This window comes from Barbatula barbatula (genome assembly GCF_947034865.1).
Source record: "Barbatula barbatula genome assembly, chromosome: 10".
NCBI lineage: Eukaryota > Metazoa > Chordata > Actinopteri > Cypriniformes > Nemacheilidae > Barbatula > Barbatula barbatula.
In genome coordinates, this window is record NC_136773.1 from 12,988,813 (window position 1) to 13,000,513 (window position 11,701).

Below are 11,701 nucleotides of genomic sequence, written 5' to 3' on the forward strand. Positions count from 1 at the left end.
GTGAAAAATTACTTTAATCTTTGTTATTTGTTATCTTCTCATGGACTTTTCAAATATACAACTCGTTATGTTCATGGAAAACAACCAAATTTACTCAAGATATTAATCCACATGATAAAAGAGGCCTTGAATGTCCCAAAAAAAGCAATACGTTTACACGTTTATTAGTCTTTAACAACAGTGTGTCAATTCACTCCTAAAAAGCATAAATACACTTGGCCTCAATAACCACAGGATTTTACATCAATACATGGGTGGCCATTTCGATGACACATCACACAAGGACAATGATAACACAAGACTTTATAACATTTACAGTATACAGACAGTATTTATGCTTTCAACATGGAACTAGGCAAAGCTAGACAGATCTTCTTTTCAAAAATTATAAACTGCAACATAAACAACACTTGCACACTTCTTGCCACTGTTGAGTATGTACAATGCTTTACATTTCACTTATCCATGTTGTATCAAGTAATTACTAAAAGCTTTCAAACATCTGATGAACAGAATATGATGCAAGCAGTGGTCTCTCTACAGTACTGTATATGAAAGGACTTTGCACAGAATACTAACACGATCAGGAGGTCTAGCAACCCAAAGTGTTCAAGTATGTCACATAAGAGATGTTTCACTGTGGTACAAACAGGGTTTAAAATCACTAGGAAATTTAGTGTTAGCTAGGTATTTTATGTATAATTTAGCTCACTCTCTTTGCTGGAGAAATTCATGTGAACCAAACCTGCGCAGATTTAACCCAAATACTGTTAAATCATATGATATGTTAAATACAGACAAACTGAAATTTATGTTAACATAAATTAAATTAAATAGTTATATTATTATACACTTACGGAGCCGTGGAAGGGACATTGGCCAAACACAAAACCGGAAGTTAACTGGGGGTCAGGTGTGCACATCCAATGAAACTGTCTATACACAGATTCATAAATATGCAAATGAGTCAATCGTGTGAGCTCGGACCGTTGATAATAGTAACATAGATGCCTCATTTAACCTGTGAGCAGCTTGTGCTCTTGTTGAAGATGAGACAAGGCGTGGAAAGCATAGCGTCAGCCCTCGTGTGTTGACCGGTGAATGTAAAGACCTGCAACTCTACCTGCGTGACTCCACTGAGCAAAGACACGGCAAGTCACATCAGTATATTTAACACACATTTGCTTTCATTTCCTTGTATACTAACATCATATGTTTCCAGTTTATTCATGTACTCCACCGCAGACAATGTTCTCGCCCAAGACGCAAGGCACATTGCACTCACTCTCACGCGCGTCCCCTTCACACATCCACTTCTACACCTCTGACTCTCTCTGTGGGTCTCTGGAACTGCCAGACAGCTGGAAATGTCAGACCGGACTACCCAAGGTGGGAGTCAGTAAGTGTGGAGCAATGGCTGAGGTATAGAGGTTAACCTCATGAGGGACAACTCTACCTATACTCCACCCGGCTCTAATTCAAAGAAGTGCTTAGTGATGGGATGCCTGTACTTCTCCTGGTGGGGGAGGTAGGGAAGCTGAAATAGCGCTGACTCTTCTGATGAAGAGGAGAAGGTGCTTCGCAGGCATATCCCCAGACGGCCTTACCTGTTAGGTTGTAGAACCAAGCGACGTTTTTGGCATAGCCCAATTTGCAGCTCTGCAGATGTCTGCCAGAGAGGCCTCCTGAGCCAGTGCCCACGAGGAGATTACCCCCCAGATATCCTGGACCACCAGAGTGTACATGGTAGGACCCAATGCACGCGCCGTTCACCTTGGTCGCCAAGAGCAGTTCCTGCATAACGGCCAGGTTGTTTCTCCAGCTGCTTCAGCACCTTGGCTTAGTGGACCTGCAGGATAGCCATGGCATGAAGAGCGGAGGCATCTTGACCCACAGAATTGTAAGGCTTGGACATGGGTGCAAAAGAAAACTTACACGCCTTGGAAGGGAGCCTTGGTCGACCCCTCCAGGTGGAGACTGTCTGCAAGCACAGATGTATCAGGGCATCATGCTCGACCTAGGGTACGTTGACGTATGCCTTTAGCTGCATTGGAGTTGAGGGAAGTCAGGATGACAGAGCTCGTCAGAGCACCTCCAGGAAAAAAGGTACTGGGGTGAACGCGCTCCGTATGCAGATACCACGAGTCAAGCATCGCCTGCCCTGGCAAGCATGGCAGACATCAGCTCCCAGTGCGGGCATGCCATATCAACGAACGCTACTTCATGGAGTTTTATAGAGAAAATACTCTTTTAAAATATAAAATTATGAATCTGCACATTGTTTATCTCAAAGCATATTCAAAACTCAACAAAGACATATAAACAACATCACAGGAGGACTTTAAGGCACTGTTTTACCGTTTGGATAACAGATCAATGTGTCCATTTCAAATGTTTATAAAATCTGTAATAAAAAATCTTGTGAGTACTTTTATTTTCGTTTTCACAACCTTTCATTCAAAAATACCCATTTATAAACAAACATGATTTATCTTCTTCACTTTTGCCTTCTCAATTAGCAGCTTACAGTACATAAAACATCTACAATGACATAGTGTCAACAAAGTCATAAAGTTTTGCCTGTCAAGTTGAACTTATGTAACACTGCAACCCTTAAAACACGACACAATTTTGCACATGTCCTGCCCTATGAGGTCATTGCTATAATCATTCATCCATATAAATGATGTCTATAAAAGGGCAATTATTCAGGTCAGATGAATTGAGAAACCTCAGCTCAGATCAACGTTAGGTATGCTTAGATTTCTTTGCCCACTTCTTATCCATTATTGTTGTGCAAAGGATGAAAACACTGTTTGTCGAATGATGGGAGACCCTAAATACCCACTGCTGGCCAGGGATGGAGACATAACTATCGGAGCACTTTTCGCAGTCCGCAGCATAGAAACATTACCTTCATTTGAGTTTAGACAAAAACCTCAGCCTCTGTTGTGCTCCAGGTTTGTAACATTGAAAACTATTTAACAAATAATACAGCAGATAATGTTTTTAATAATACCATTTGTAAATGAGCGTACATTGCAGCATTTTTACGAGTTTATTTTAAAATATCATAACATCAAGAATTGCTATGGTAATTTAAGAAAAAATATATACTTTCCATATACTTTTTAATATATTAAAACGTATAATCATTCAGTTTTTCCTAATGTTTACATATTTTCACAGCGTGAGTATAAGAGATTTTCAGATGGCTCAAACTATGACTTTTACGGTGGAAGAGATCAACAGAAGTGGAACATTGCTCCCAAATGTTTCTATTGGCTATAGAATATATGATACCTGTAGTTCAAGGCTGTCTTCTATGAGTGCAACTATGTCAGTGATGAATGATCAGGAGTTTGCAGAAGGAGACAGATGCAATGGAGAGACTCCTATACATGCTATCATAGGAGAAACAGAGTCTTCTGCCACAGTGATTCTCTCCAGAACAACAGGACCTTTTAAAATCCCAGTGGTAAGGAAGGCCAAATCCATAATAATGGAGCCAACAAGATTGATGATATTATGAATGGTTCTTGTGCTTTCTTTTTCAGATAAGCCACTCAGCTACATGTGAGTGTCTCAGTAATAGGAAAGAATACCCATCATTCTTCAGAACTATTGCTAGTGATTATCATCAGAGCAGAGCACTTGCATACATAGTAAAACACTTCGGCTGGTCTTGGGTTGGAGCTGTGAACAGTGACAATGACTATGGAAACAACGGAATGGCCATATTTCTGAATACAGCACAGGAAGAGGGGATTTGTGTAGAGTACTCTGAGAAATTCTATCGCACAGAGCCTAAAAAACTTCAAAAAGTGGTAAACGTAATAAAACAAAGCACAGCAAAAGTGATTGTTGCATTTCTTACCAGTTTAGAGATGGACAATCTTCTTGAGCAGTTAAATATTCAGAATATTACAGGCATCCAAATGATTGGTGTGGAGGCATGGATAACAGCAGAGAGTTTAATCAACCCAAACAGTTTTCATGTGCTGGGAGGATCGCTGGGATTTGCAATGAGAAAAATAGATATTGAAGGGTTTTCAGATTATGCTGTAAAATCATTCTGGGACACAGCTTTTCCATGCTCACTTGAAAATCTGAATTCATCCCAAGATGCATTAAGTTGCAACAGATATAAAGATCTTCTTGTGCTAAAGAATTACAAGGAAGATGAGCCTGAACAGAGATATTCAAGTAATGTCTACAAAGCAGTTTATGCTGTGGCTCATGCACTACACAGTCTGCTTAAGTGCAAAGAAAATGAAGGTTGTGAGAAAGGCCTGACGATACAACCACAGCAGGTAAACAACACAGACAGTATATGACACCCAATTACTTACAACATGTTAACATTTCTTAATATCTTTACACAAGGTGGTTGAGGCTCTGAAAAAGGTCAATTTCACTGTTAAATTTGGAGATCGTGTGTGGTTTGACAAAACTGGTGCTGCAGTAGCCCAGTATGAAGTTGTGAACTGGCAGCAGGACTCTGATGGATCAATTCAGTTTAAAGCAGTGGGTTACTATGATGCCTCACTGCCCCATGACCAGCGCTTTGTGCTAAACACTGAAAACATCATCTGGGCTGGAGGACAGCTGCAGGTAAAATAAACTAACAAGGTTTGTAAGAATTGGGATGGTGGGGTTCAGCTTTTTACTCCTGGAATTTTAGAGCGATACTTATTTTTGTGCTGTATCTAGAAGCCAAGGTCTGTGTGCAGTGAGAGTTGTCCTCCGGGCACTAGGAAGGCTACACAGAAAGGAAGACCTGTTTGCTGTTATGACTGTATTCAATGTGCAGATGGAGAAATCAGTAATGAGACAGGTAAACTTCAGACCAAGTCAAAGATTCAAAGAAAACTGGCTAGTTGCTCTTTTTGTGTTCTCCTTCTGCTGTTTAGGATGCAGTTGCTTTTTAAAGGAGTTCATGAATGAAATACTTTATTTTATGTATCTAACTATAGTGATCACAACTTCCTTTCCAGATTCAAATAACTGCATGCAGTGTCCAGGGGAATTCTGGTCTAATGCTGACAAAAATAAATGTGTGTCAAAGACTGTAGAGTTTCTGTCATTCACAGAAGTTATGGGTATATTGCTAGTCTTTTCTTCACTGTCCGGTTTCGGAATAACTGTATTAGTCACAGTCCTGTTTTACAATAAGAAGGATACCTGTCACGAACTGGCTTGGACAGAACCCAGATGCAGGCAGACGAAGGGTAAATGTAAATGTTTATTAAATAAAACACCCGCAATGGGGAAAACCAGCACAAAGAAAACACTTTCAACCAAACACTGGAAACAAACACCTCCCACGAGGGGGATAAAAACAAAACAAGAATCTTTAGGAAAGATAAATAATAAGTTCACAAACTGTAAACAGGAACCAGGTAATCCAATAACAGGGGATAACACCGTGCACGCAAGACATCCAGTGATCACAAACAGAAGACAATGCACCGACACTGAACAGAGGGAAACTAAGACTATATAAAGGGAGACACTAACGAGGAGTGATTACATGGGGAGAGTGGTGACAGCTGATGGGAATAAAACCCTAATTAAAGTGAAACACCAAACAGACGATGGGAATGAAACCCTTAAGAAATTACCAGAGATAGGAGGGTGGGGCTGAGAGACATAACAGGAAGACACGTGGCATTAAGTAACAACATAAAGCCACATGTCTCCACACATAACACAACTGAAACCCGAAAGACGTGGCAATGTCATGACTCTGCCCAGGGAGCTAGAAAGCTCGAGACAGGAAGGACAGAGTCCTAACATTACCCCCGCCCCCAGAAACGCCCCATGGCGTCTCAAGGGAGAAACTTCAGCGGGCCAAAACACCAAAGCACAAAGACAAACACCACAAGCACAACACAGAACAAACTAAGGGGAACATAAGGGAGGCTATGAAGGGGTTCGGGTGGGTCAACAAAAACAACAAACATGGGAGGGGGGGTGGGGGAATGGGAGGCCAAACCTTGGGGACACCAGAAAAGGGTGGGACAGGTTGAGGAGACTTGAAACAACCGGACGAGACCGGCGGGGACTTGAAGCAACCGGACGAGACCGGCGGGGACTTGAAGCAACCGGACGAGACCGGCGGGGACTTGAAGCAACCGGACGAGACCGGCGGGGACTTGAAGCAACCGGACGAGACCGGCGGGGACTTGAAGCAACCGGACGAGACCGGCGGGGACTTGAAGCAACCGGACGAGACCGGCGGGGACTTGAAGCAACCGGACGAGACCGGCGGGGACTTGAAGCAACCGGACGAGACCGGCGGGGACTTGAAGCAACCGGACGAGACCGGCGGGGACTTGAAGGGGCTAGGGAGAGGTGTGTGTCCAAGGGGGAAAAAAGTTTGAGGTGATGCCGGCCGGAGAACTGGCTGAGGCACCGGCTGGAAGTCCGCCTGCGGAAGGACAGGTCTGGACGCCTGCGGATGGGCAGGTCCGGACGCCTGCTGATGGGCAGGTCCTGAAGCCTGCGGAAGGGCAGGTCCTGATGCCTGCGGAAGGGCAGGTCCTGATGCCTGCGGAAGGGCAGGTCCTGATGCCTGCGGAAGGGCAGGTCCTGATGCCTGCTGAAGGGCAGGTCCTGATGCCTGCTGAAGGGCAGGTCCTGATGCCTGCTGAAGGGCAGGTCCTGATGCCTGCTGAAGGGCAGGTCCTGATGCCTGCTGAAGGGCAGGTCCTGATGCCTGCTGAAGGGCAGGTCCTGATGCCTGCTGAAGGGCAGGTCCTGATGCCTGCTGAAGGGCAGGTCCGGCCGCCTGCTGAAGGGCAGGTCCGGCCGCCTGCTGAAGGGCAGGTCCTGACGCCTGGGGAGAGGCAGGTCCTGACGCCTGGGGAGAGGCAGGTCCTGACGCCTGGGGAGAGGCAGGTCCTGACGCCTGCGGAAAGGCAGGTCCTGACGCCTGCGGAAAGGCAGGTCCTGACGCCTGCGGAGAGGCAGGTCCTGACGCCTGCGGAGAGGCAGGTCCTGACGCCTGCGGAGAGGCAGGTCCTGACGCCTGCGGAGAGGCAGGTCCTGACGCCTGCGGAGAGGCAGGTCCTGACGCCTGCGGAGAGGCAGGTCCTGACGCCTGCGGAGAGGCAGGTCCTGACGCCTGCGGAGAGGCAGGTCCTGACGCCTGCGGAGAGGCAGGTCCTGACGCCTGCGGAGAGGCAGGTCCGGACGCCTGCGGAGAGGCAGGTCTGGACGCCTGCTGGATCGCTGGCTTTGAACCCGGCTGGAGAACCGGCAGGAGCGCCGGCTGGGCTGGGTTACGTGCCCCCCTCCGTTGCCTCTTCCTCTTCTGCCGAGCCAATCTCCTGGTAGTCGACTGGAGGAAGGAGGTGAAGGACGGGGCTGGCTCCGCGTTGGAGGCCTCCGAAGAGGACCCCCAGGACTCTCTCCTTCCACGCTTGCCCTGAAGACTGGTGGTTGGTGGAGAGGTTGCAGGGTCCGAGACTGATGGTGCGGTGGTGGTCACGACCCCAAGCTCCAGGGTGTGATCCTCAGGGATCGAACCCAATGTGGTCGTAGAGCTGAGGCGTGTAGAGACCCTGGGCAGATCCCGATCACTAATCCGCTGAACAAGATCAGTGAAGCCCAGGTGTCTCTGTAACTTCATCTCCTCCTGGGAGAGCGGTTCTGCAAGGCAGCCGTTGAAGATTACCTTCAACTCCGCCTCCGTGAAGCAGCCTCGCTTTGCCGTTGCCAAGAACTTGTCAGCGAAGTCCCATATGTACATGTCTCTCTGGCGGAGGCCAAAGAGAAGGTACGCCTCACTAGCACGGGCAGTCGTGTCCGTACTGCCTGCTGGGTTCAATGTGGGTCGGTGCATTCTGTCACGAACTGGCTTGGACAGAACCCAGATGCAGGCAGACGAAGGGTAAATGTAAATGTTTATTAAATAAAACACCCGCAATGGGGAAAACCAGCACAAAGAAAACACTTTCAACCAAACACTGGAAACAAACACCTCCCACGAGGGGGATAAAAACAAAACAAGAATCTTTAGGAAAGATAAATAATAAGTTCACAAACTGTAAACAGGAACCAGGTAATCCAATAACAGGGGATAACACCGTGCACGCAAGACATCCAGTGATCACAAACAGAAGACAATGCACCGACACTGAACAGAGGGAAACTAAGACTATATAAAGGGAGACACTAACGAGGAGTGATTACATGGGGAGAGTGGTGACAGCTGATGGGAATAAAACCCTAATTAAAGTGAAACACCAAACAGACGATGGGAATGAAACCCTTAAGAAATTACCAGAGATAGGAGGGTGGGGCTGAGAGACATAACAGGAAGACACGTGGCATTAAGTAACAACATAAAGCCACATGTCTCCACACATAACACAACTGAAACCCGAAAGACGTGGCAATGTCATGACTCTGCCCAGGGAGCTAGAAAGCTCGAGACAGGAAGGACAGAGTCCTAACAGATACCCCCATAGTAAAAGCTAACAACTCAGAGCTGAGCTTCTTGCTGCTCTTCTCATTGATTCTGTGTTTTCTCTGTTCACTTACTTTCATTGGTCGCCCCACTGAGTGGTCCTGTATGTTACGTCACACAGCGTTTGGGATCACTTTTGTCCTCTGTATCTCTTGTGTTCTGGGGAAAACAATAGTTGTGTTAATGGCCTTCAAGGCTACACTTCCAGGAAGTAATGTCATGAAATGGTTTGGGCCTCTTCAACAGAGACTCAGTGTTCTTGCCTTTACACTTATACAGGTTCTTATCTGTGTGCTATGGCTAACAATATCTCCTCCTTTTCCCTATAAAAATATGAAATATTATAAAGAGAAGATCATTCTTGAGTGCAGTCTGGGATCCACTGTAGGTTTTTCTTCTGTACTGGGTTATATTGGTCTACTGGCTCTCTTGTGCTTCATTCTGGCTTTTCTGGCTCGGAAGCTGCCTGATAACTTCAATGAAGCTAAATTCATCACATTCAGTATGCTCATATTCTGTGCTGTGTGGATCACATTTATTCCAGCTTATGTCAGTTCTCCTGGAAAATTTACTGTAGCTGTCGAGATATTTGCCATTTTAGCCTCAAGCTTTGGTTTATTATTCTGCATATTTGCACCAAAATGTTACATCATCCTGTTTAAGCCTGAACAAAATACAAAACAACATTTGATGGGGAAAACACAAACTAAGTCCTACTGAGAAATAAATATAGATTGCAATTTGAACTTAATAGAGATGATATTATCAATTAAACATTTTTGTATATTATAAAGTTTGTATAGTAATTAATATCAAAATGTTAACATACATTAACACTTGACCACATAGTTACAATATTATACAGGATGCACATGCTGTCAGACTCTTTAAACAAACCCATGTTCAACAGATGTTGCATGTAGAATGTGCAAGTCACTTGACACAACATTTAAGTTCTTAAATAACATTTATTTTATTTGAGAAAATCATGTAGCTTGATTTACTGTATTCTTATTGACCATCTTGAGCATGTGCAGTTGCACTACTGATTGATCACTTTGTGGCTCTTCTAAGGGCCAGAAATAAAAAGCGGAGCTTCCTGATTATGTTTTGGCTGTTGTCTTACTTCCTGTGAGTTCTGTACACACAAAACATGTTGCAAACTGAAGAACAGGATGATGCAAATCTCCTGTGGCTTGTATCTGCCCGCAAGCAAATTTGACAGGTGTCTCGAAAAACACGAAGAACACAAATAACAAATCCTTTAATTAAAGCATAGCTGGAAGCTGCATTAGACTCGTAAATATGTCAACTGGTTTAATTGTTTTGAATACAAAAGCAATGAATAAACACATGATGCAACTCACTACAATTGTTATATCAGGCATAATAATTTAATTGGATATTTTTTGATTGTGAAATGAACATACAGTACCAGGGGCATGACACTCGTATTTTCAGCTCCATTATCAATGTAGGATTTAATAAATTGTTATAAATTGAGTTCAATTAAGGAAATAAGCAATTATTACTGAAAGATTGAGAGATGCTGATATTGACAGAGCAACTTATCATCGCAGTTGAATCCTTTTAAAGCTACGGCCCTGCTGATATACTTAACTTTTTTATGTGGCCCTAGTGCCAACTTGATAACTTTGACCATTATTGGTCACTCAATCATGTTTCACTGCTATAGTGGTCATACAATCTAGTTCTGTCACCATTTGTCAAAGCCACAATATGGAAGAATTGTTATGAAATAACCAAAAATCACTTGCACAGTGTGATATATTGCATGCAGTTGTGTACTTATATTATCCCAAATGTTCCCAAAAATGTGCAAATCCAGATAAATTCCTATTTAAAATAATGGCCCGTCCCTTGTCTCTCTTGTATTTGTCGCATATCAGTGACCTAATATCTGCTGCTCTGCACTTCCCTCAGTTTCCGGTTGTAGAAACTACCGCAACACGCAAATGTGGAGGTGGTTATACAGCATCTGGGATGCAGCATCTGTTGATATGTTATTATGGATCATCATTACTCTTCGGCGAGTAAAGGAAACCCAACAAAGCGTAAACTAAGTTTAATTTTTTGACTGTATGATTATTTTAAACACGTAAAACGTGTGTTGCATTACGCTACCAAATCAAATGACAAAGTCCAATATCATTCGTGGCCTAACATAGCATTACATTCCATGTCCTTGCAAGCTAATTCATTACGATGACACAAAATAATAAAATGTATATTCAATATACAGTAGTGTCATCATGCAGCCTACTGTCAGTCAAAACTACTACACAAAATAACAAAAGAAGAGGACAGCTGGTTGTTTTGGGAGTTAGTATCCAATGGGCTATATTCAAGGCAAATGAATTTCTTCTACTAATGTTTTATGTCTAGATATATCTGGTTTTCAGCAAACCATGTGACAACCATTCCATTATAAGATACTAATAATATATATTTACTGTAGTAAGTTTACTCCTTCCCAGCACATCCTGCTCTAAAAGGTCATGTCATGTTCGTAATCATTCCTTCATATTAACTGTGTCTATGAAGTTACAAAGTTAGTGGCCGGTCTCCTCTATTTGACAGACACAGTTAAAATCATCTTTTTGGGATGCTTGTGTTTCTTTACACAATTCTGGTTTTCCATCACCCTCATCCTACATGCTACCCAAGGACGAAGACTTAACTATTGGAGCACTTTTTTAAATATATATAGAAACATTACCTTCATTTGAGTTCACAAAACAAAATCTGCCTCTGTTATGGTCCATGTTTGTGGCATTGAATACAAGCAATTAAATGAAAATACAGTGCAGCATTTTCTGTATATAAAAGAAAGTTACAACATTTTGATTGGTTTTAAGTATGAAACATAAGTGAACATATATAACAAATTATTAAATACAAATTTAAAATACTTTAAATGCTGTCCGATATATTATTAATATGTACTAATATATTTTTCAAAGTGTGAAATATGCCTTAAATGCCTAAACCTTCAATGGACCATTGTTGTTATATTTCAACATGAACTTTAGCTCCACTAAAATAAAACTGCCTTTTTAATAGGTGGTTTAAAGTCTAAGGTCAAATTTCACTGTTCTTTTGTGCTTCAATATTGCTTGGCTCGGATGCTGCCTGATAACTTCAATGAAGCAAAATGTATCATATTCATTATGCTCATATTCTGTGCTGTGTAGATCACATTTA

General features: G+C 43.1%; 1 protein-coding gene across 1 annotated transcript; it reads left to right on the forward strand.

The window, feature by feature from the left end:
• Positions 1–2,823: 2,823 nt before the first annotated feature.
• LOC306899765 (extracellular calcium-sensing receptor-like) lies at positions 2,824–9,196 on the forward strand (the record flags this gene model as incomplete). The annotated part of the gene is made up of 7 exons (XM_079466236.1): positions 2,824–2,960; positions 3,190–3,478; positions 3,558–4,313; positions 4,387–4,614; positions 4,714–4,837; positions 4,998–5,186; positions 8,466–9,196. 7 exons carry the CDS (start codon positions 2,824–2,826, stop codon positions 9,194–9,196), a joined length of 2,454 nt encoding a protein of 817 aa, XP_079322362.1.
• Between the last annotated feature and the right edge of the window lie 2,505 nt (positions 9,197–11,701).